Source organism: Macaca fascicularis, chromosome 1 (genome assembly GCF_037993035.2).
Source record: "Macaca fascicularis isolate 582-1 chromosome 1, T2T-MFA8v1.1".
NCBI classification, from domain to species: domain Eukaryota; kingdom Metazoa; phylum Chordata; class Mammalia; order Primates; family Cercopithecidae; genus Macaca; species Macaca fascicularis.
The window spans coordinates 147,640,857-147,666,407 of NC_088375.1; the positions used below are offsets into that span (position 1 = coordinate 147,640,857).

The window sequence follows — 25,551 nt, forward strand, 5'->3', positions numbered from 1 at the left end:
CGCTCTGGGGACAGGGCATAGCTAAACAAAAAGCAGCAGAAACCTCAACAGAGGTAAATGCCCCTGTCTCACAGCTTTGAAGAGAGCAGTGGATCTCCCAGCATGGAGGGTGAGATCTAAGAACGGACAGACTGCCTGCTCAAGTGGGTCCCTGACCCCTGAGTAGCATAACTGGGAGACATCCCCCACTAGGTGCAGACCAACACCTCACACCTCACACGGCAGGGTACACCCCTGAGACGAAGCTTCCAGAGCAAGAATCAGACAGCAACACTTGCTGTTCAGCAATATTCTATCTCCTGCAGCCTCCGCTGCTGATACAGGGTCTGGAGTGGACCTCAAACAAACTCCAACAGACCTACAGCTGAGGGTCCTGACTGTTAGGAGGAAAACTAACAAACAGAAAGGACACCCACACCAAAACCCCATCAGTACGTCACCATCATCAAAGACCAAAGGCAGATAAAACCACAAAGATGGGGAAAAAGCAGTGCAGAAAAGCTGGAAATTCAAAAAATCAGAGCGCATCTCCCCCTCCAAAGGAACGCAGCTCATCGCCAGCAACGGAACAAAGCTGGATGGAGAATGACTTTGACGACTTGAGAGAAGGGTTCAGTAGATCAAACTTCTCAGAGCTAAAGGAGGAACTACATAACCAGCACAAAGAAACTAAAAACCTTGAAAAAAGAATGGATGAATGGATAACTAGAATAATCAATGCAGAGAAGACCTTAAAAGAACTGACAGAGATGAAAACCTTAACATGAGAACTACGTGACAAATGTACAAGCTTCAGTAACCGACTTGATCAACTGGAAGAAAGAGTATCAGCAATTGAAGATCAAATGAATGAAATAAAGTGAGAAGAGAAGTGTAGAGAAAAAAGAGTAAAAAGAAATGAACAAAGCCTCCAAGAAATATGGGATTATGTGAAAAGACCAAATCTACATCTGATTGGTGTGCCTGAAAATGACGGGGAAAATGGAACCAAGTTGGAAAACACTCTGCAGGATATCATCCAGGAGAACTTCCCCAACCTAGTAAGGCAGGCCAACATTCAACTTCAGGAAATACAGAGAACACCACAAAGACACTCCTCGAGAAGAGCAACTCCAAGACACATAATTGTCAGATTCACCAAAGGTGAAATGAAGGAAAAAATGTTAAGGGCAGCCAGAGAGAAAGGTCGAGTTACACACAAAGGGAAGCCCATCAGACTAACAGCAGATCTCTCGGCAGAAACTCTACAAGCCAGAAGAGAGTGGGGGCCAATATTCAACACACTTAAAGAAAAGAATTTTCAACCCAGAATTTCATATCCAGCCAAACTAAGTTTCATAAGTGAAGGAGAAATAAAATCCTTTACAGACAAGCAAATGCTTAGAGATTTTGTCACCACCAGGCCTGCCCTACAAGAGATCCTGAAGGAAGCACTAAACATGAAAAGGAACAACTGGTACCAGCCATCGCAAAAACATGTCAAAATGTAAAGTCCATTGATGCTAGGAAGAAACTGCATCAACTAGCGGGCAAAATAACCAGCTAATACCATAATGACAGGAACAAGTTCACACATAAACAATATTAACCTTAAATGTAAATGGACTAAATGCTCCAATTAAAAGACACAGACTGGCAAACTGGATAAAGAGTCAAGACCCATCAGTTTGCTGTATTCAGGAGACCCATCTCACATGCAGAGGCACACATAGGCTCAAAATAAAGGGATGGAGGAAGACCTACCAAGCAAATGGAAAACAAAAAAAAGCAGGGGTTGCAATCCCAGTCTCTGATAAAACAGACTTTAAACCATCAAAGATCAAAAGAGACAAAGAAGGCCATTACATAATGGTAAAGGGATCAATTCAACAGGAAGAGCTAACTATCCTAAATATACAGGAATCCAATACAGGAGCACCCAGATTCATAAAGCAAGTCCTTAGAGGCTTACAAAGAGACTTAGACTCCCATACAATAATAATAGGAAACTTTAACACCCCACTGTCAACATTAGACAGATTAACGAGACAGAAAGTTAACAAGGATATCCAGGAATTCAACTCAACTCTGCACAAAGCAGACCTAATAGACATCTACAGAACTCTCCACCCTCAATCAACAGAATATACATTCTTCTCAGCACCACATTGCACTTATTCCAAAATTGACCACATAGTTGGAAGTAAAGCACTCCTCAGCAAATGTACAAGAACAGAAATCATAATTAACTGTCTCTTAGACCACAGTGCAATCAAACTAGAACTCAGGACTAAGAAACTCAATCAAAATCGCTCAACTACATGGAAACTAAACAACCTGCTCCTGAATGACTACTGGGTACATAACGAAATGAAGGAAGAAATAAAGATGTTCTTTGAAACAAATGAGAACACAGATACCAACATACCAGAATCCCTGGGACACATTTAAAGCAGTGTGTAGAGGGAAATTTATAGCACTAAGTGCCCACAAGAGAAAGCAGGAAAGATCTAAAATTGACACCCTAACATCACAATTAAAAGAGCTAGAGAAGCAAGAGCAAACACATTTAAATGCTAGCAGAAGGCAAGAAATAACTAAGATCAGAGCAGAACGGAAGGAGATAGAGACATAAAAAACCCTCCAAAAAAATCAATGAATCCAGGAGCTGTTTTTTTGAAAAGATCAACAAAATTGATACGCCGCTAGCAAGACTAATAAAGAAGAAAAGAGAGAAGAATCAAATAGACGCAATAAAAAATGATAAAGGGGATATCACCACCAACCCCACAGAAATACAAACTACCATCAGAGAACACTATAAACACCTCTACGCAAATAAACTAGAAAACCTAGAAGAAATGGATAATTTCCTGGACATTTACACTTTCCCAAGACTAAACCAGGAAGAAGCTGAATCCCTGAATAGACCAATAGCAGGCTCTGAAATTGAGGCAATACTTAATAGCCTAACGACCAAAAAAAGTCCAGGACCAGACAGATTCACAGCCGAATTCTACCAGAGGTACAAGGAGGAGTTGGTACCATTCCTTCTGAAACTATTCCAATCAATAGAAAAAGAGGGAATCCTCCCTAACTCATTTTACGAGGCCAACATCAACCTGATACCAAAGCCTGACAGAGATACAACAAAAAAGAGAATTTTAGACCAATATCCCTAATGAACATCGATGCAAAAATCCTCAATAAAATACTGGCAAACCAAATCCAGCAACACATCAAAAAGCTTATCCACCATGATCAAGTGGGCTTCATCCCTGGGATGCAAGGCTGGTTCAACATATGCAAATCAATAAACGTAATCCAGCATATAAACAGAACCAAAGATAAAAACCACATGATTATCTCAATAGATGCAGAAAAGGTCTTTGACAAAATTCAACAGCCCTTCATGCTAAAAACTATCAATAAATTCGGTATTGATGGAACGTATCTCAAAATAGTAAGAGCTATTTATGACAAACCCACAGCCAATATCATACTGAATGGGCAAAACTGGAAGCATTCCCTTTGAAAACTGGCACAAGACAGGGATGCCCTCTCTCACCACTCCTATTCAACATAGTGTTGGAAGTTCTGGCTATGGCAATCAGGCAAGAGAAAGAAATAAAGGGTATTCAGTTAGGAAAAGAAGAAGTCAAATTGTCCCTGTTTTCAGATGACATGATTGTATATTTAGAAAACCCCATCGTCTCAGCCCAAAATCTCCTTAAGCTGATAAGCAACTTCAGCAAAGTCTCAGGATACAAAATCGATGTGCAAAAATCACAAGCATTCCTATGCACCAGTAACAGACAGAGAGACAAATCATGAATGAACTCCCATTCACAATAGCTTCAAAGGGAATAAAATACCTAGGAATCCAACTTACAAGGGATGTAAAGGACCTCTTCAAGGAGAACTACAAACCACTGCTCAGTGAAATAAAAGAGGACACAAACAAATGGAGGAACATACCATGCTCAGGGATAGGAAGAATCAATATTGTGAAAATGGCCATACTGCCCAAGGTAATTTATAGATTCGATGCCATCCCCATTAAGCTACCAATGACTTTCTTCACAGAATTGGAAAAAACTGCTTTAAAGTTCATATGGAACCAAAAAAGACCCCGCATTGCCAAGACAATCCTAAGCCAAAAGAACAAAGCTGAAGGTATCACGCTACCTGACTTCAAACTATACTACAAGGCTACAGTAACCAAAACAGCATGGGACTGGTACCAAAACAGAGATATAGACCAATGAAACAGAACAGAGCCCTCAGAAATAATACCACACATCTACAGCCATCTGATCTTTGACAAACCTGACAAAAACAAGAAATGGGGAAAGGATTCCCTATTTAATAAATGGTGCTGGGAAAATTGGCTAGCCATAAGTAGAAAGCTGAAACTGGATCCTTTCCTTACTGCTTATACGAAAATTAATTCAAGATGGATTAGAGACTTAAATGTTAGACCTAAAACCATTAAAAACCCTAGAAGAAAACCTAGGCAATACCATTCAGGACATAGGCATGGGCAAGGACTTCATGTCTAAAACACAAAAAGCAATGGCAACAAAAGCCAAAATTGACAAATGGGATCTAATTAAACTAAAGAGGTTCTGCAAAGCAAAAGAAACTACCATCAGAGTGAACAGGCAACCTACAGAATGGGAGAAAATTTTTGCAATCTACTCATCTGACAAAGGGCTAATATGCAGAACCTATAAAGAACTCAATCAAGTTTACAAGAAAAAAAACAAACAACCCCATCAAAAAGTGGGCAAAGGATATGAATAGACACTTCTCAAAAGACGACATTCATACAGCCAACAGACACATGAAAAAATGCTCATCATCACTCGCCATCAGAGAAATGCAAATCAAAACCACAATGAGATACCATCTCACACCAGTTAGAATGGCAATCATTAAAAAATCAGGAAACAACAGGTGCTGGAGAGGATGTGGAGAAATAGGAACACTTTTACACTGTTGGTGGGACTGCAAACTAGTTCAACCATTGTGGAAAACAGTGTGGCGATTCCTCAAGGATCTAGAACTAGAAATACCATTTGATCCAGCCATTCCATTACTGGGGATATACCCAAAGGATTATAAGTCATGCTGCTATAAAGACACATGCACATGTATGTTTATTGTGGCACTATTCACAATAGCAAAGACTTGGAATCAACCCAAATGTCCATCAGTGACAGACTGGATCAAGAAAATGTGGCACATATACACCATGGAATACTATGCAGCCATAAAAAAGGACGAGTTTGTGTCCTTTGTAGGCACATGGATGCAGCTGGAAACCATCATTCTCAGCAAACTATCGCAAGAACAGAAAACCAAATACTGCATGTTCTCACTCATAGGTGGGAATTGAACAATGAGATTCACTTGGACACAGGAAGGGGAACATCACACACTGGGTCCTATTGTGGGGAGGGGGTAGGGGGGAAGGATAGCATTAGGAGATATACCTAATGTAAATGACGAGTTAATGGGTGCGGCACACCAAGAGGGCACATGTATACGTATGTAACAAATCTGCACATTGTGCACATGTACCCTAGAACTTAAAGTATAATAAAATAAATAAATAAATAATAAATAAGAAACTGACTTTCAAGAATTAAAAAAAAAATCGAAGTATACTCATACATGAAGTACTATTTAGCAAAATAGTACTGATACTGTGCATCAAATTAGATGAATGTCATCAAAAGCATCATGTTAAATGAAAGAAGACACTCAAAAGACTTGATGACTGATAAGATATAGGTGGTGATAAAAAAAAGTTGTCCAAGATTACTTGAAAGTTTCTTGTTTGGTTGTCATGACAGATTAAAATGTGTAAACCTTCCAAAAGAGAATAATGGAGGCCAAGAAAGAGTCTTATACAATGCCTAACTAAGAGTTGGAAATAAGGACCAGCAGAGATTCAGACAAGAAGAAGAAAATACCAGTTAAGACAATATGCTAACTGTAAGAAGACAGAATTTTAAAAAGAATCATAGTAGGAATCATAATACTGCTCTGAGGCACAGAACTAAGTGCTTCATCTACATTATCACATTTAATCCTCACCACCACCCCATGAATTAATTATTTTAATTATTCTCAAATTAAAAACAGGACACTGAAGATCAAAGATCTGAAACAATGTGGCTGAGATCACACAGTTAGCAAGGAGTCTAAGTGGATTTAATGGCAGATCTGTCTGATTTCAGAGACAGACTTCAGAGTTCGCTCTTAGCAGTCTACAGGATCAATGCTGTAGAAAGAGCTAGTAGTACAAGGTTAATAAAAATGCAATCCCACATATTGTCTGGAATGATTAAAATAATTTTCTATAGTATCTACAATGTTGTGACATATTTGTTAAAAGTTGTAGAAAATGGGGCAAACGTCATCTGGTTTAGCAGAGAAGTATTAGGTAGAAAGGACAATCTCACATGATTCTATATATTAACTAATTCTATTTAGGCCTAAAATGTCACTTGATTACTGTTTAGAATTTCAGACCTAATGAAGCATTTAGTTGTTTCTTGTTGCGACATAGCTGCTTCTTTACTGATTCACTTCATTTGTTCTGAAAATAATACTAGAGGCAATATGAAGAAACCAAAATTACAGCAGTGAAAACTCATTCTCATTTCTGGGGACAACCACAAAGGTACATACCTGATATATGCCTGAATAAAACTGTTATATCAAAAATAATTTTCAAATACCTCTCAAGACAGATGCTGACATGTGACACTGAGGTAGTTAGATCATAAAAAATCTTAGCAGAGTCTGACAGAAAGTACAGCATTAAAAGTGTTCTTTTAGCTATTATTCATTATAAATGAAAATGTTTATTACCGAAGAAGTGTTTTTGAAAGAGACTTCTAACATTTTAATTTTCTAAAGTTTGAAGAAAATCAAAATGGGATAATAGATGCTATTAAAAAATGAATAGTATACATTTAAAAGGGGAGGAATACGTAATATTTTTACTGTTTATAATAAAACAATGAACTGATAGTTACAGAAAAAAAGATTTCAGTGAACTCATTAAGTTCAAGAACTGCAACTTATTCAACTTTATATTTCCTGCATACTATGACATTTTGAAAATGTTCAACCTACATACAATTTTAAACTGGAAATTTTTCAAATTTATAATAATTTATATCTACATTATCTTAAAATTGTATCATCCCCCAACTAAAAAGAAAACAAAACATAACCTAACATTAAAGGGAAAAAATAGAAAGGAAGAACTAGGAAATATACTTCTAAAAAATCAAAGAATAAGATTCAGACAAAAAGGAGCAAGATGGGATAGGAATGCAAAAATGTAAAAAAGATATTTTTGTTATTCTAAAGTTCGGTAAAAAACAAATATATGTAATCAAAACATGGCTTGAATAGACAAGCTTGCGAATATAATGTGTATTTTGGTCAGGCTAAACTAGAAAGGAGCTTTCATTTTTTATTTCTCTTTTTTTTTTTTTTTTTTTTTGAGACGGAGTCTTGCTCTGTCACCCAGGCTGGAGTGCAGTGGCCGGATCTCAGCTCACTGCAAGCTCCGCCTCCCGGGTTCACGCCATTCTCCTGACTCAGCCTCCCGAGTAGCTGGGACTACAGGTGCCCGCCACCGCGCCCGGCTAGTTTTTTGTATTTTTAGTAGAGAGGGGGTTTCACCATGTTAGCCAGGATGGTCTCGATCTCCTGACCTCGTGATCCGCCCGTCTCGGCCTCCCAAAGTGCTGGGATTACAGGCTTGAGCCACCGCGCCCGGCCTATATTTCTCTATCTTATTTCCTAGGTTTCTTGGGGCTTACACTTGTTTTAATGTCTCTGCTAAGGTAAGTTTTAAAAAACTATGTGTTTAAATAAGTATTTTGCCAAATTCACCACTTTCTCTTGAAAGCAAGTATTTTAGTGGACTCCACAAAGTACTATGCCAGTCAAGAATATTGTTTTGAAGAATAAAGCACAACTGACCCTTGAACAATACGAGTCTGAACTGTGCAGGTCCATGCATACATAGATTTTTTTCAACCAGACACAGATACAGTATTTGAGAGATGTGAAACCTGTGTACAAGAAGGGCTGACTTTCAAATTTGTGGGTTTCACAGGGCCAACGAAGGGACTTGCGTATGTGATTTTTATACACTCAGGCAGTCCAAGAACCAATCCCCTGGACATACCCCAGGGACGACTGTAATTTAAAAATTGGTAAGGCGATGTTTCTTTCCTCTCCTTCTCCATTTATGGAGCATATGGCTATTAAGCTAAAAGATATTTGAGGATACTAGTTACATCTACAACAGTTCTTGACTACACAGATACATCAAAATACATTTCACCTAGGCTAATTTTGTTTAGGTATTTGTTTAAAATCTTGGAAAAATCTATGAAAAATTTTCACAATACTTTTCCCTTCAAATAACTTAAGACTCACTACGAAAGTATTCCAACCCTTAAAAATTCATGTCAGCATTTAATAAATGAGATTAATCTCTTCAAAAAGCTTTATTTTTTCAACTACAAGAACCTCAGCATATATCAGAGTTTTGTTCTAAGTACAAGACTTTGCCAAAAGCAAAAGCATTCAATATATAATTTTAATAATGAAAACCTAGACTATTAGAAACCAAGCTGTGTGTGGAAAAAATAAATCATTTAGGTGAAAGGGTAACAAACATTTAATTCAAGGATAACGCAGCCCTGAGGGAAAATATGCACATGAACGAAGCTTATGAAATTGGTTCAATGCCTATGCAAAGAAAAAAATAATTAGTTTATTTTAAAGCTGGCTATAAAATATTTTCAATATTGCAGTATGAATTATTTATAGAAAAACATACATCTAACTTTAAAGCTACAATTTTATTGAAAGATCTTGAGTACTATGAGAGGAACTAGAAATAGGAATATATCATTTTATGTATGTAATATTTGGGTGATTCTTTTTTAATTACATGATTTCCCAAAAAGTTAAGATTATCAGTTTTAATCAGTAATATTTTATTCTACTTTTTCTTTTCAAAATTAAGAAGTAAAACAGAGTGGGATATCACTTTTATTTTAAATTTTATAAAAAATGCCTTTTAAATCATAATAGCTAATTTGATTACTATTATGTTTCAGATTTACTATTACTAAATTTCAGTGTTACTCTGAAATCATAATAGCTAATTTAAAAACTGAATGAACATGTCTAAGCTTAAATAATAAAAAAATTTTTTTTAGTGTTTTTGAAGTTAATGAAGAATCTTAGGGAAAGCATTTGGATTTGAGGTTTACTATAATGGTACTATGTGTGCTACCAAAAAAGTTCAAATGTATCCATAAGACTCTTATGTTTGGAACATTACGTTTAATTAATTTTCTGATTAATAATATGGCACAGACTCTACAGAAAGCCACATAGTGCTTGAATACTGTGAGTAGGCGTATAGTTTTCTGAATCTTTCTTGAGAGAACTATTAATATGACAGAGGCCGGGCACAGTGGCTCATGCCTATAATCCCAGCACTTTGGGAGACTGAGACAGAAGGATCACCTGAGTCCAGAAGTTAGTGAGAGAGTGAGTGACAGGGAGGGAAAGAGAGGAAAGCGGGCGGTTGTGGGGGAGAGAGAAAGAGAAAATCATTAATTTTTTTTAAAAAAAGCCTCATAACACATCATAATTTAAAAGCTAAAATAAGGTAGCCCAAGGGAAAGTGTATACTTCACTATGTCTTGGCTGAGAAGCAGACACACTGGAGCACCAGTAACTTTGTAAGAGCTTTTTTACTTTCTCAGTCAATGATGTGGTAAGTTATAATCTGGCCTCTAGGTTATAACTTGAGCTCTCCTGAAGTAGTGTCATTCTGGTTGTACAAGGCACATACAATAATAAACTTTAAAGAGTAATACTTAATATATAATTAATATAAGGATTGCCAATTTATGAACACTAGAGGGCAGTAAAACACTAAGAAGATATATTTAAATTACAGATCTAAAACTGGCAAAGGCAAGTCAGTACATTCTTTTATTAGAAAATCCTAACAATTTAATGAATTTATTCCTTTTTACGTTACTAAAGTACAAAGCATTCTTTAGTGTGTCATTTTAGTGTAACTTACTTTGCAAAATCCAAGTAAGAAACGTGTCCATGATAAAATCCTGGTTTCATCTCTTTCCAGGAAGTTATATTCTTTACAAAGCGCACCTAAAAAGGGAGAACACACTCATTATGTACAATTTAAAGAATATGAAATTTGATGATAGCAAAATATTTCCAAGTAAGGAATTTAAAAACCTAAAACCATTCTTACAGAGCTTGAAACACAGGTCAGGACTAAGGAAAGTATAGTGTAATCAGCAACTACTAAAATTCATCATAGAGACAGCTACTATCATTACACTCAGAAAAGAGTGAAAGATGATTCTGAAAACAAACTCGCACAATGAAATCCTTTACAATGCTGTAAATACATTTACATAGGGTTGGAGGAAGGTCATTGTGGGGGTATTTGCATCTACATCCCACCAACACACACGCTAAAGCAGGCAATACAGGGACATTCTAGCATATCAAACGTTTTCTTCTCAGATGCTTGCTGTTCATAAAAGTTTATTTTTATTAATGACTCAACAAATAAAAAGTAATCTTTAAACCAAAATGATTTTTAAAAAGCTGATGGTTATCAGAAGATATTTAAGAGTTAACAGCAGACATCACAAGCTTGTTGATAAAAAGATTAATAAAATTAAGAGATGTAATACAGGTCAAAATATTTAAAATTTCTAAATATTTAACTTACTGGAATTAAAGTATACAAACATTAATATGAAAAATTCTCTAAGTATGTTTTAAAATGTCTAATAACTGGTTAATATAGAATTTGATAAACCTAAGTATCACTAGCTGCAAAGCAGTGACACACAATTTCTCAATGGAAAATGGTATGCATTTTTGATAAGCAAATCTCTGCATGATAAACAGCAAGTGGTTAAGAATCTCTTCTAGAACCTAGATAGAGTGCAGAAAATTGGGGCAGTGAGGTCCACCAACCTATACCGCACCAAAAGCATCGGCAAGCTATGACTTCTGCCTCTCAAACACAGAACTGTCAATTGCATAATTCTGGCAATTTATCAATCTTTCACTTACATCATAGAATAGGGATAGTCACATGGAGATATTCTGGAATACTTCATACTACACTCAATAATATCAATGAATGACGATAGCTGCCTCCTATTAAAGGCCTATTGGTAGGTGAGGGAGGGGAAACAGTACAGATATAGCTATATGTCAGAGAATGTAAACTAGAGAAAAATGAGTTCTGGAAGAATTTATCTTTTAGGGGAAGCATTAATAACTCACATACTAAGAGAAATTATGAAGCTTTTAGAATGGAAATGGTATATATGCTTTACTTGGCCGCTCCATACACACATACATCCTTAAATTAAAATCTCAAAAATGAGCTGCAGATAAAAATTAGGTTGCATTAGAAAGTATACCATGTCATTTTAGCAGATATTTTCAATTTTTTCCCCCACTGAAACTGAAAGAGCCAAATAAATGTGATTTGAGATTTTCATGTTCTTTCCAATTCTTCAACTAAGGCACCAAACAGAATGAAAATACCAAATTGCAAATGAAACAGAAACAAAATATAAAATTAAATAATCCAGAGCCTACATCTTTAATATACTTTATATATGCTGAATATGAAGAGTCTTTATAGCTGCCACTTAATGGTACATTATTTCCTATAAACCTTTGGTTCTATGAAAATCAGTTCTAGTATTTCAACTAAAAATGAGAGGAAAAAAGATGGCAAAGAGAATAAGGAATTGAAGATGGTGGCTAAAGGGAGCTTAAGACATATTTAGCAACTCACCTCTGTTTTCCAGAAGCTGAGATTTAATGTGGACATGGTGATGTAGGAGGGAAATGAAAGACGCTACATTGAGGTCTGAAAAAACAGTGTTATATAAACTAAATAGCAGGGAAGATCATAGTACAAGCTTGGAATATACTGTGGTGAAAGACTTAGGCAGAAATAAGAGTCAGGTACAAATTCAAATATTCTTTTTCCTCCAATGAAGCTTCCTAAGAATGGTCAATATTAAACTAAACCCTCTCCTGAGGATGAGTGATATCTCATCCAATGTGTGTCCTTCAACACAAAGTGAAAAAAGCCCAGGAAGCTGGGTAATGTCTACACTACCACAAGGCTTCTCATTTCTTCTAGGTTTTCCAATTTACTGGCATATAGTTGCTCATAGTAGCCTCTAATGATCCTTTAAATTTCTGTGGTATTAGTTGTAAGGTCTCCCTTTTTATCTTGGGCTAAAAGTTTCTTGATTTTGTTTATCTCTTCAAAAAACCTTTTTTTTTTTTTGAGACGGAGTCTTGCTCTGTCGCCAGGCTGGAATGCAGTGACGCGATCTCAGCTCACTGCAACCTCTGCCTCCCGGGTTCAAGCAATTCTCCTGCCTCAGCCTCCCGAGTAGCTGGGACTACAGCACCCAGATAATTTTTGTATTTTTAGTGGAGACAGGGTTTCACCATGTTGGCCAGGATGGTCTCGATCTCTTGACCTCGTGATCTGCCTGCCTCGGCCTCCCAAAGTGCTGGGATTACTGATCTTTTTGTATTTTTTTGTTTCAATTTCATTTATTTCTCTTCGGATCATCATTATTTCTTCTATTCATTTTGGATTTGGTTTGCTCTTGCTCTTCTAGCTCTTTAAGATGCATCACTAGGTTGTTTATTTGACGTTTTTCTGTTTTTCTGATATAGGCACTGATTGCTATAAACTTTCCTGTTAGCACAGATTTTGCTGTATCCCATACATTTTGGAAGGTTGTATTTCCATTTTCATTTCTTTTAAGAAATTGTTAAATTTCCTTCTTAATTTCTTTATTGACCCATTCGTCACTCAAGAGCATGTTGTTTAATTTCCATGTGTCTTGCTATTGGTTTCTAGTTTTATTCCACTGTGATCAGAGAAGATATTTGATATTATTTCAATTTTTTTTTTGGAACTCTTTAAGACTTGTTTTGTGACCTAACACGTGATCTATCTTTGAGAATGATCCATGTGTTGAGAAGAATGTGTATTCTGCAGTCATGGCATGAAATGTTCTGTAAATATCTAGTAGGTCCATTTGGTGTATGTTGCAGATTAAGCATGGTGTTTCTTTGTGATTTTTCTGTCTGGGTGTTCTGTCCAGTGCTGAAAGAGGGGTCTTTAAGTCTCCAGCTATTATTGTAATGGGGTCTATCTCTCTCTTTAGCTCTAGTAATATTTGCTGGATGCTCCAGTGTTGGATAGACATATGTTTAAACATTTTACATTCTCTTGCTGAATTGACTCCTTTATCAATATTTAGGACCCCCGAGCACTTCAGCCCATGGTGGCCGGGCTTGCTGGAACTGAGATACTAACTGCTGAGATGGAAGATTAACCTCTGGCTAGAGCCGTCTAAATGTTCCTTCTGTGGGCACCAGCTGAGCTCTGCCCCATGTTACCTTCTGTTGTGACAGGGCAGCACCATATGCAAATGCAAAGTCCTACAATCACTGTGCTCTCCCGGTGCAGATTCTCTTTCTGCACCACGTGGCAGGTACCAGGAGGAATGGGGGAGGGGTGGTGTAGGAGATACAAGACTGTGTTTCCTATCCTCTTTAGTGCTTCTTTCCTTAATATGTTAAAACTAGGTACTATGATTGCTCACCTGATTTTTGGTTCTTATGGGGGTGCTTTTTTGTGTGGACAGTTTTTCAATTTGATGTTCCTGCTGGGGGACAATTGCTGAAGGCCACTATTTGGTCATATTGCTCTGTCTTCCTCCCCCATATCATGATTCTGCTTTAACCAACTTGGACACTGAAAATCTCAACTTTTATCCACTACTAAGGCAATCCCTCAGATCCAGTCATTCAAAACTACTCCACCTCTCTAGCATCTCAAAGCTCTGTTGATATAACTCTCACAATTGTTTATTTCCTTGTGAATTCATTCATTAACTTTATTATCATATCAACTTCCAATTCACCCTGATCACTACTCTCTTTACTGGACAACCATTTTAACAATAACCCTTGACATTTGCTCCCTTGTCTTTTTATTATCTTGGGTAGCCAATGGGGTTGCTGAGTACTCCTGGTTGAAACCAAGAGACTACGTCTAAATATCTATGTAGGATTTTGAATTTTACTTCCTAAATTCACGCTATCTGAGGTAAATTCAGGTGATTATTATTGCTTTAAAATTTTCTAGACTGCATTGTTTTTTCTCTCTTTTTTTTCTTTCTTGAGACAGAATCTCATTCTGTCACCCATGCCGGAGAGTATAGTGGCATGATCATAACTCACTGTAACCTCTAACTCCTAGGCTCAAGTGGTCCTCCCACCTCAAGTCTCCCAGTAGCTAGCACTGCAGGAATGCACTACCACGCCCAGCCAAGATTTAACTTCTTTTTTTTCTTTTTTTGGTAGAGTAGTTAGCAGGGCTGTTCTTGAACTCCTGGGCTCAAGCGATCCTCCCACCTCAGCCTCCCAGAATCCCAAAGTGCTCAAGGCCTAAGCCATTGCACCTGGCCTCTACTATTGTTAAAGTCCTCGAAACACACAGAATCTCTTTCTAAGCTCAAACTAAAAGCATACTAAAGGCTACATATGTAATATATCTGGCATATGTATTTTTCTTTCATCTCATCAGCATTTAACTAAGGCAATATGTTAAAGTTTCATTAACATAGCTGTGGCTGATTTAAAATTTGCAGTAAATCAAAAGATGCTGAACTGAGGTTTACCTTCTCTTTATGAAGAAAAAAGTGTGAAGCAAATAAATGATGTCAATACGGCTAACATGATTCACACTAATCTAGAAAACAGTCTGAGCATTTGAAAATGTTGGCCAGGTGTGGTGGCTCATGCCTATAATCCTAGCAGTTTGGAAAGCTGAGGCAGGCAGATTTCCTGAGCTCAGGGGTTTGAGACCAGCCAAGGCAACATGGTAAAACCCCGTCTCTACTAAAATACAAAAAGTTAGCCAGGCGTGGTGGCTCATGCCTGTAATTTTAGCTACACGGGAGGCTGAGACAGGAGAATCACTTGGACCCGGGAGGTGGAGGTTGCAGTGGGCCAAGATCGCACCACTGCACTCCAGCCTGGTCTAGCCTGGGCGACAGAGCAAGACCGTGTCCCAAAAAAAAAAAAAAAAAAAAAAAGTATCATTTACATACTGCTGAAATTCCATATTATCTTTATCTCCTCTTCAAAACTGTTCTCCAAGGAAATAATATAAGTAACTCCCTTTGAAAAACAGTACTTTCAATAGTTTTATTTTTAAAGTATTAATTCGGCCACTTCTCCTTTTACACGTTTAACATTTATCCTTAGTTCTCCATAACTTTCCTGGTCTCTACTCTTTCACGTTCATCTTTTCTCTCTCATCAGTCTAGTCCCAGTTCTGCTCTGTCATGATCTGCCTTCTCACCTCCCTGTACCACTTGCTTTGTCTTTCAGTTTGTTTTCTTCTGGTATTTCTCTTGGGCATGCTGCCGAAGACCTTGAGGTAAGGTTCGAAAATACAGAGGAGTAAGAAGAGGACACTGAGATTAGGTAAGCAAACTTCTACTGTTCATTTTATGGATTCTTACTGACTATACTTGGCACAAATGAAAAGTGATAGGCAAAAAAGGAGCAAAACTTAATAGTATCAATTAAAGTTAAGGAGACTGAAGACACTGAAAACTCTGGCGTGGGAGAAGAAATAAGGCCACTATAGTAACTTAAGTCATAGAAAATTTTCATACTCTGATTGAAACATGCTACCAAGAAGAATGTTTCAGATGCAGTAGTCAGATATAGTACATGAAAAGCAGCTAGCCTGAAGCAGAGAGTAAACTGTGATTTTTGTTGGAGCTGATGACTTAAGTCGGGCTAGCAAGAAATAAGAAGAGACCTTAAGGAAAAACACAAACAATATAGGTAATGGTGTTGGGGTTTTTTGTTAGTTGAATCAGACCTGAACTGATGTTACAGGAAAAAGCTAAGAAGCACCCATCTCACTAACAGTAGTGTCTTGACCTATATTCTTAACAGATCAACCTCAATATTATGATTATCTGTGATCACAAAAGCATTTGTTTTCACCATCTAAAAGAGCAGGGATGCCATCCTGAACATTCTGGCCAAATTCCAACTCTGTAATTACTATCTGTTGAATGAATGCTACTATTAACTTGAGTAATTACTATATACTGAACTCCCACTGATGCATTTACTTAAACATTTCTTGTATGGCTGTGGGTACTTTTATGAGACTAAGCCAGGCAGAAAGTTTTCTACACTAACAGGAAAACAAAGTAGTGGTTGGATAAAAATATAGAAAAGTTTGCAGTAATTGAACATATCTTCACCAAAGTTCAGAGCTGTGCTGCTCAACCTGTTTTAGGAGTATATGGCAGGGGGCTGGTTCCCAATCCAGCTGAGAGATAAGAATAGATCATACTGCTGTCAATCAGAGGGGCTCACTCTGCCAGTAATTATTATCATCTACCGCTATCAAAATCTATGTTGGTCCATTTGTTCATTCATTCAGCATTTATTTAACAAAAAATGTAGTTTCTACTATGTCTCAGGCACTATGCTAAACATAAGGGATATAGTGGTGAACAAGACAGACAAAGTTCCTGTCCTTAAAGATCTTGTAATAGAGGAAAAAACCAGCAGTAAACAAACCAATATGTAAGATAAGTTAGTAAGCTGACTAGTACCAGAGAAGACACAACAAGAGTGATATGGTACACAGTAACTTAGAAGAGGTAATTAATATGTAGGATGGAAAGGCATGGTTTTTCTAAGAGGATGTCATTAAACCTTAAATGGATAACATGAAGCCAACTCTTGAAGAAGTCAGGAGAAGTGCATTCTAAGAGGAAAGGATAAGTGCAGAGTCCTTAAAATGGGAAAGGCTTGGCGCATTCAATGAAACACAAGGCCAGTGTGGCTAGTGGGTAAGAAGTTGGTGCACACAAGGGCTAGATTAAAAAGGGCCTCTGGGTCTAAGTAAGAAATGTGGATTTTGTAGGGGAGGTAGGAATAATAAGTTAAAGATAAGTACCCTACCATCCTGGGAAGACTAAAATATTCATCTTCCCATATCCCTACTGAGAATCATCATCCGGATCTTTGTTACTCAAACCACAGTTTAAAGACCAGCAGCATTAATTTTGGCATCAAGTGGGAGTTGTTTAGAAATTGAAAACTGGGCTCCATTTTGATCCTTCTGAATCTGAATCTGCATTTTAACCAGTGATTAGCATACATATTATAGGTGGAGAAAATTCATATAAAGTGCTGCTCTGAAAAGTATCTGCAACTCCTGGTGAACCGTGGGCTCTAATGCAGATAACCTAAAGGTGGCTTGAGAGTGAATTAAAAGAAAAAAATTTACGTTGTTCTTCAGAGAATACAAATTCTAGATATTTCCAATGTTTTAACAAAAGGAGTTAAATATAATCGTAGACCTAAACATATGAAAGCAAAAAAGAATTTTTTTGAAAAATCATAAAAGATATTGCTAATCACGTATTTGGTATGGCTACTTTAAAGACATGATGTTCTCTAATGTAAAGATATTTACATGACAGCAAAGCAAACTCCATTTTTCAACTAGAAGAGTTGATTGATTACCCATCCGTTGCCAATTCCTATCTATTAACTAAGTAAAGCCCATCTCAAAAATATCTTTAATGACTGAGTCCACGCCTTATTCCAATTGCTTAGTTTCTCATACCTTATATTCTCAAATGTTTATCTTTTAATATCCTTCTTTTAACTTTTCAACTTTTTATTCAAAAAATTTCTAAACTACAGAAAAGATGAAAAAATAGTACAGTGAACATCCCTGTACTCTTCACCCAGATTCACTAATTATTAACATTTTGTCACTTTTGTTTATCTTTTTTCTCTATGTATGCCCATACATACTCAATTTTTTCTGACCTATTTGAAAGCAAATAGTTGCCATTCATATTTAACCCCTAATTACCTCAGCATGTACTATTGTCTATGAACAAAGATGTTATCATTTTTGATCAAGGATCTGATCAGACCATACATTACATTTGGTTTCTATGTCTCTCTAGTCTACAGAAGCCTCCCTCCAACTTTTTTGGTTGTTATGATATTGACACTTTAGAATTCAGTTGTTCTGTAGAATATCCTACAACATTAATTTGTTTTTCAGGATTAGGTCCAAATCAACCATTTTGGTAGGGAACATTTTGGTTAAATATTTCAGTGAGATCACCACAAAGTGATGTTTTATTTTCACTGTTTTCATAGCCCCTGTGTTTATGTTTTATGTTCTCAAGTAAATTTTAAATAAGTACCTTCAAGGATGTGGCCATGCTTTCTATTTCTTTGGTATTTACCCAAAAAATGTAGTACAACCTTTGTGTATATTACATACACAATAAATAAATGAAAAACTCAAAAGGAGAGTTGACAACTATTTCTAAGGATAGCAGAATACATATAACTATTATACAGTGAGTGGTTTTATACCAGACTAAAAATATTTGGGCTTTGCCTCTAAAATTTTTGAGAGAAGTAATTAAGCAGATAAACAGTTTAGAACAATACCTAATACAATATGTACAAAAAATGTGTAGGAAAGCTGAGGCTAAAGGTAGATATCAAGCAGACTGAACTAAGATTGTAAGGTGAGGGAATAAAGAGGATGATCAGGTAACATATCTCAAAATATTTTTATGAGTAAACTGAGCTTTACATGGAAGCTTGAGATAACAGATTTAAGAAATATCTCATCTTTTAAGTTGTACTTGATTAGAAACTATTTCTTAGAGAAGAAAGAAGAGCAAAATAGTTCATTTAATTCTTATTTAAGCAGCTGACAGGCCAGGCGTCTGTAATCCCAGCACTTTGGGAGGCCGAGGTGGGCGGATCATCTGAGGTCAGGAGTTTGTGACCAGCCTGACTAACATGGTGAGACTCAGTCTCTACTAAAAATGCAAAAATTAGCTGGGTGTGCTGGCGCATGCCTGTAATCACAGCTACTCAGGAGGCTGAGGAAGGAGAATAGCTTGAACGTGGGAGGCGGAGTTTGCAGTGAGCTGAGATCGCACCACTGCACTCCAGCCTGGGCAACAAGAGCAAAACTCTGCCTCCAAAAATAAAAATAAAAAATTTAAAAAAAAAAAGGTAGCTGAGAACAGTACACACAGACAACAAAACATGATATTAAAATAAAAATGTTATATCAGATGGGGTTCTGATATAACATGAAATAATTTAAAAATTATTTCAAAACATACAGTGCAATTTTGAGAGTTTACATTTAGATGAAGCTTACTAGATTAAAAGTGAAGTAAACACGAAAACATGTCACATGAAAGAAAGGGAAGCAGCAAATATGACTTGTTTGAAGAACTGTGTCTACATAGAACAAGAGATCACAAAACTGGAGATAGGGTATATAAAGAACATTTGTTAAGTAAGCCATCCTTAATTAAGATCAGGTTTTGAACTACCAGCTGGTATTTTGAAGTATGTCAGCTAATGATTAAGACTATTCTTTTACTCTGCCCCATACAAACATTTTTTAAGTGTTGGTCATTCTGTAATCCAATTGCTTTTAAGATAGCATTTATGTTTCTCTCCTGCTTTTTATCCTATATATAACTAACAAGTTACTAAAAGAAAAACAGAAGTTTTATCTCATCCAAATGCAACTGGGAAAATATACTACATGATGCCTATAAATGTCATATGTGGTGAGCTCCTCCAGATTTACATTTCATGAAAATAATGGTTGATGTCATTGCCAGACATCTTGTAGTTACCAGGAAACTTTGTAATGCTGAACAAACAAATTAACATTATTTTTCTAAAACGTACTACTGAATAAATCTGAAATTATTATCTAAGCATGAATATATATTCCTTTTAAACCAAAGCATATTTTGAAAAGCGATAATGCCAAAAGATTTAAAACCCACTACACACTGTATAAAAACAGAATATTTAGGATACTTGCCCTTGAGATACACAATATTACATAATGAATAGTTTTTATGACACACATAGCTAAAAACAGCTCATGTTTCTTCCCATTTATAGAAGAGTTATTTGGTTTGGCCGACAGATGTGGAATTTTGATTCTATGAAAAACAGTACTCCAGGATCCTGCAAAGAGCCAAAAATTACATGGGCAGATGACATACCATATACCACTAGCCTTTATAAACAGCTCTCTAGCAAGAAAGCCAACCTTAGTCTCATGTGTCAATGTAATTCTCTTGTTTAAGTGTAAGGATTATAGTTATGCTAAATAGTGAGATAACAGTCAATTCTGTAACAAGTTCAAACACATAAATATCGTTATAACTACAGGACCATCACGAACACCTTTCTAATAAGCTTACTCCAATTTGGCATTTGATCCTAAGTAGTATTTTCAAACATTATCTTTCCTTCTCATGGGGTGGAATTTCCATGCCCTTCCATATTTATAGAGAGAACTTTATAATTGCAATCAAAACTCCAAGTGTGGGAGAAATGTATGCTACTACTATTAAAGAGATGAGCAAATTTTATTTCATAAGATAATTTCCTTTACTTTTCTTAAAGCCATTTCACAAAATTATCTATTCATTTGTTTATCTAAAACTTCTTGAGAATTTAAAAGGTAAGATGTTGAAGAAGCCACAATCCCTGTTCTTGAGGATTTTATAGCTTTTATGTATACATAAATATACATAAACTATATATACATTTATAAGCTATATATATAAACTCTCTCTGTATCTCTATCTATATCCAGTAAAGAGGGACTGGTGACAAAATTGAGTACAAGTATCCATCAAATATTTCTCTGTCATAAGTTGAGACAATAATTTTTATTGCAGGGTATCATGCCAAAATTATATTTTTAAAAGGATACTACGCTGAGGAACATCAATTTTCTCCTCAAAAATTCAAGCTATTCATTAATCATTTACTTCACAAATATTTGAGTACATACTATATGCAAGGAAATGTGTCAAATACTGTCGAGTAAAATTATACAAAAGTTAGCTGGCCCTCTCCCCTAAAAGGCTTATGATCCATTGAGATCAGAATTCACATCCCTTTAAAATACTTTATCCCCTTGAGCTAGAAAATTTGAGTGAGGAAGTTTTAGAAAACATTTGGGCATTCCTTAAGTGGTAATTACCTGATCTTGCAATGACATCACTGGATTATTTTTGGTAGTGTTGATATGAAGAACATGGTATTTATTCTTTGCACACAGGTCATAGGCGATATTGGTAAATGAAGTGCTTGCAGTTTTGGGAACTCTGTTATAAATGATCACCATATCCTCTTCCTCATCTAAAGTGGCATCTTGCCGAGGGCCATCCATTGTATGTCGCTGCTCAATTTCTCGGACTTCATGTCTTGCAATAGCCCTTTCTGCAAAGAAAAACAGATACAAACTAAGTTTTTAAGGACACTATAAGGAAGTTATGAGCACTGAACTTTGAACCATGATTAGAAAAGATACAAAAAAGAAAACAAAAAACCAAAGCAAAGAACCAAGGCATGTGGAAAACATGGGTAAATTGCTTGGGTTTCTAAGAGGATCTAGTTGATTCTAAAACAGCTGTATAGCCTGGAACATAATCTTCCTATTCAAGAACTGGGTAAGAGCTGTTGAAGAAATGTTTTGAGGACCAAAGCTGCAGAATTCCTTATGAAGGATAATACATATGCATATCAAGAACAAAGGAATAAAGAGTCAACAAGTATAGAATAGCACAGACCACAGAATACTTTAGTGTAGTTTAAAAGTCACTTTATATTCTAATAGAATTCCTACAGCCTAAATTAATTCTCACACAAAGATTGCATGGAATACTAAACTTCACAGTAAAAAAATGAACTCAGAATTACTTATAAGTTAAGAAAAGGTTTTGAAATTTATTACCCAACTTAGTTATTCTCTGGTTTATAAAAATGTAGCGGTGCAGTGATTATAAATGCTTATATGACTTAACAAGAGTAGAAACAATACTACCACAAATCCTTTTTCTTTTCGGTGTTGCATTAGAAACTATGTTTATCACATGGCTATGCTTTTCCCTTAAATTTCATGGTTCCTCTAAAATCACCTATCTACTATGTGGTTTCCAAAGCAATTACATTTTGCTTCCTAGTATTCTCTATTTAATGCAAACTTCAGTTTCAAATATATATATCTCTGTATATTCAAATATCTATATATTCTAATATATATTCAAATATATATATATTTTCATATACATATATATGAATAAGGATGCAAGAAAAGGAGAGGAAAGAAGGAAATGAGGAGCATGAAATCTCTAGCAAGACTGCAAATACTCTGCACAGGAGTAGTTACACATACAGCATGTACTCTCTTAACCCCCAAGTCTTTGTGCAAACTATCTTACCTATCTTGAACAGTCTTCCATTTCCCCACCCAACCTTTACATTTCAACTCAGTCGCTACCCAGGGAAGCATCTGATAGCTCTGACTAGAACAAATCATCTGTTTCCCTCCAGCTTTTTTTTCTTCGGAGATGGAGTCTCGCTTTGTCACCCAGGCTGGAGTGCTGTGGTGTGACCTCGGCTCACTGCAACCTCTGCCTCCTGGGTTCAAGCAATTCTCTGCCTCAGCCTACTGAGTAGCTGGAATTACAGGTACCCGCCACCACACCCAGCTAATTTTTGTATTTTTAGTAGAGACACAGTTTCACCATCTTGGCCAGGCTGGTCTCGAACTCCTGATCTCGTGATCCACCCACCTCAGACTCCCAAAGTGCTGGGATTACAGGCATGAGCCACCACGCCTGGCCATCTTTTAAAAAATATACATGCACCTATCTTATACTACATGTCTCATTATATTTATCATAATTGCAGTTTTACATTGCATGTGTGGTTATTAGTGTCCCCTATGATGCTGACAACTTAATAAAGTAAGATGAAAAGCAATGTGGTATAATTACAGCAACAAGTGCAGACTTCAAATATTGTCAGAGCATGCATCTTTGATTTTGGTTGAAAAGACATGGACACCATGTTACATAGAGTACACTCTGAGCTGAGGATTTGCATTCAAAAAACCTGAATTAAAAATTCCAGGCCTGCTGCTTACTAGCAGTAGGCTTTCCAAAAAAGAAGTACATATATGAGAGATAGATATATATATGTGTTATGTATTTATATGCAAATATACATACTCTTTTATTCTGGGGGGAGGTGTGAACTGAAAATGGGGAGAGAAAAAGATAATGAGCTTAATATTGAATACACTGTTGGACAGCCTGGGTCATCCAGGAGATATAAGATCATTGGGCATACAGGTGTACAGTTGAGAATAAAGGTTCAAATAGCAGACAGACAGCTGCCTAGACAATATATAGTATGTAGCACAGACAGAGACCCTAGGATAGAATCTTAGATAATACCAATATTTAAAAGGCAAATAGAAAAAGATAATCCATAAAAGAAACTAAGAATAAGAAAACTTTAAGGAAGCACATACCATAGTATTTTTCAAATCAACAGTGCTTTATAAATAAACCTACAAATCAAAGTAACATACTATAAGCATCCATACAAGATTTGGAAGTTGTCTTAGATTAAATTCAACTAATTTTTACTGAGAATCTATGAACATTATTGTTGTTATTATTATTAGAGACAGGGTCTCACTCGGTTGCCCAGGCTGGAGTGCAGTGGTGTGACCACGGCTCACTGCAGCCTCGACCTCCCCAGGCTTAGGTTATTCTCCCACATCAGCCTCCCAAGTAGCTGGGACTGCAGGTGCACATGATCACATTTGGCTAATTTTTGTATTTCTTGTAGAGATGGGGTTTCACCATGTTGCCCAGGCTGGTCTTGAACTCCCAGTCTCAAGTGATCATCCCTCCTCAGCCTCCCAAAGTGTTGGGATTATACGTATGATCCACTGTACCTGGCCTGAACATTATTATATTCAACAATTTTAAAGGAACTGTATGTTCTAAACAACTGCCGCAGCTGTTTAGAAGTTCAAACAGTTCAAAACTATTATGGTAATGTTATGTCCAAACACCCTCCCCTTTTCTACTAAGGGAAATACAACAGGACTGTTGGCATTCAAGTGCTGACAGAAATGTGAGAGGTTTCTTCCAGCAACACAGATATATGTGAAATTACCTTTAAAAGATTCACCTACTCACACAAGTAGGAGTTTGCGCTAAAGAAAAAAAAAGATTCACTTACAATCAACAATGCTGAATTTACTCATACTAGTTTTTTCTTCAAATCAAATACTTGGAAAAAAAGATTGTTTTGTGTTATTTCATAAGCAGGTATTCATTTTATCTGTAAAAAAACATGAGACAAACTGCAAAACTGTTTTATAATTACCTCATCAACTTTGCTACACCTCTGGCAGGGTCATGAAACAAACATGTTTTCAAAAAGTAATTATTATTCTTGGTTCATTATGTCTATTAAATTATATAAACTATATTTCACACAATTTTAGAAATGTCTTAAATTATGAAAAGGTAGAAATATTGGAATCACTACTTTCCTCATTCGAATAGTATTTATATGCATTTTCTATTTCTCAAATGTTTTTATTTTGCTTAAATATATAGAACAATTATTAATAGAATGTTAGGCCTAACACTACATAAAAAGGTAAAAATTGTATGGAAAATTAAGAACAATTTTGTTAGTAATATTAAACCATATCTCAGTTGAATAGCAGTAACTATTATTGATGATAAATTACTATCTTTCTTCTCCTGTGACAGTACTTAAAATCAGTAAGGGTGTTTTCAATATGGTCATTTTCTTTATTTACTAAGTCAGTATTAGACAGTTATAATTTTTTTTTTTTTAGCAAAGATGCTATGCATCTGGTTAGTACAGCCTCTTCTGAGGCTTTCTTAAATCGTTGAAGAAAGTTTATTAGTTATGTCACATTTGTAGTGCACTTAGAATGTAGGCAGCATAATCAAAATACTTACGATACATTTTGACGGAATGTTTTCTTCATGTTTGAGTAATAAATTGCAGTTCACCCTTGAACAACATGGATTTAGAACTGCACAGGTCCAATACGTGGATTTTTTTTTTCAATAAAATTTACACTGAGTGTGCCTGCTTCTCCTGCCTCCTACCTCCTTTATCTCTTCTGCCTCTGGCACCCATGAGACAGCAACACTAGGACCACCTCTTCCTCCTCAGCCTGCTCAATGTGAAGATGACAAAGATGAAGATGTTTATGATAATCTATTTCCACTTAACAAATAGAAAACATATTTTCTCAGAGCCTGGCATGGTGGAATGCACCAGTAGTCCCAGCTACTGCTACTCAGAAATTGAGGTAGAAGGATTACTTGAGCCCAGGAGTTTGAGATAAGCCTGGGCAACACAGCTAGACCCCCATCTCTTAAAAAATTTTTTTAATTAAAAAAATACATATTTTATATTTCCTGTATGTTAAAT

General features: G+C 36.2%; 1 protein-coding gene across 4 annotated transcripts in view; it reads right to left on the reverse strand.

The window, feature by feature from the left end:
• Positions 1-25,551, reverse strand: part of HS2ST1 (heparan sulfate 2-O-sulfotransferase 1) — a 197,318-nt gene that overhangs the window by 18,623 nt on the left and 153,144 nt on the right. For all 4 annotated transcript variants that reach the window (XM_005542813.4, XM_005542812.4, XM_074002404.1 and 1 more), the window contains 2 exons: positions 21,254-21,492; positions 10,127-10,212 (listed from right to left, as the gene is read on the reverse strand). In XM_005542813.4, the coding sequence (XP_005542870.1) occupies positions 10,127-10,212; positions 21,254-21,492 (325 nt within the window). The remainder of the gene's footprint in view (positions 1-10,126; positions 10,213-21,253; positions 21,493-25,551) is intronic.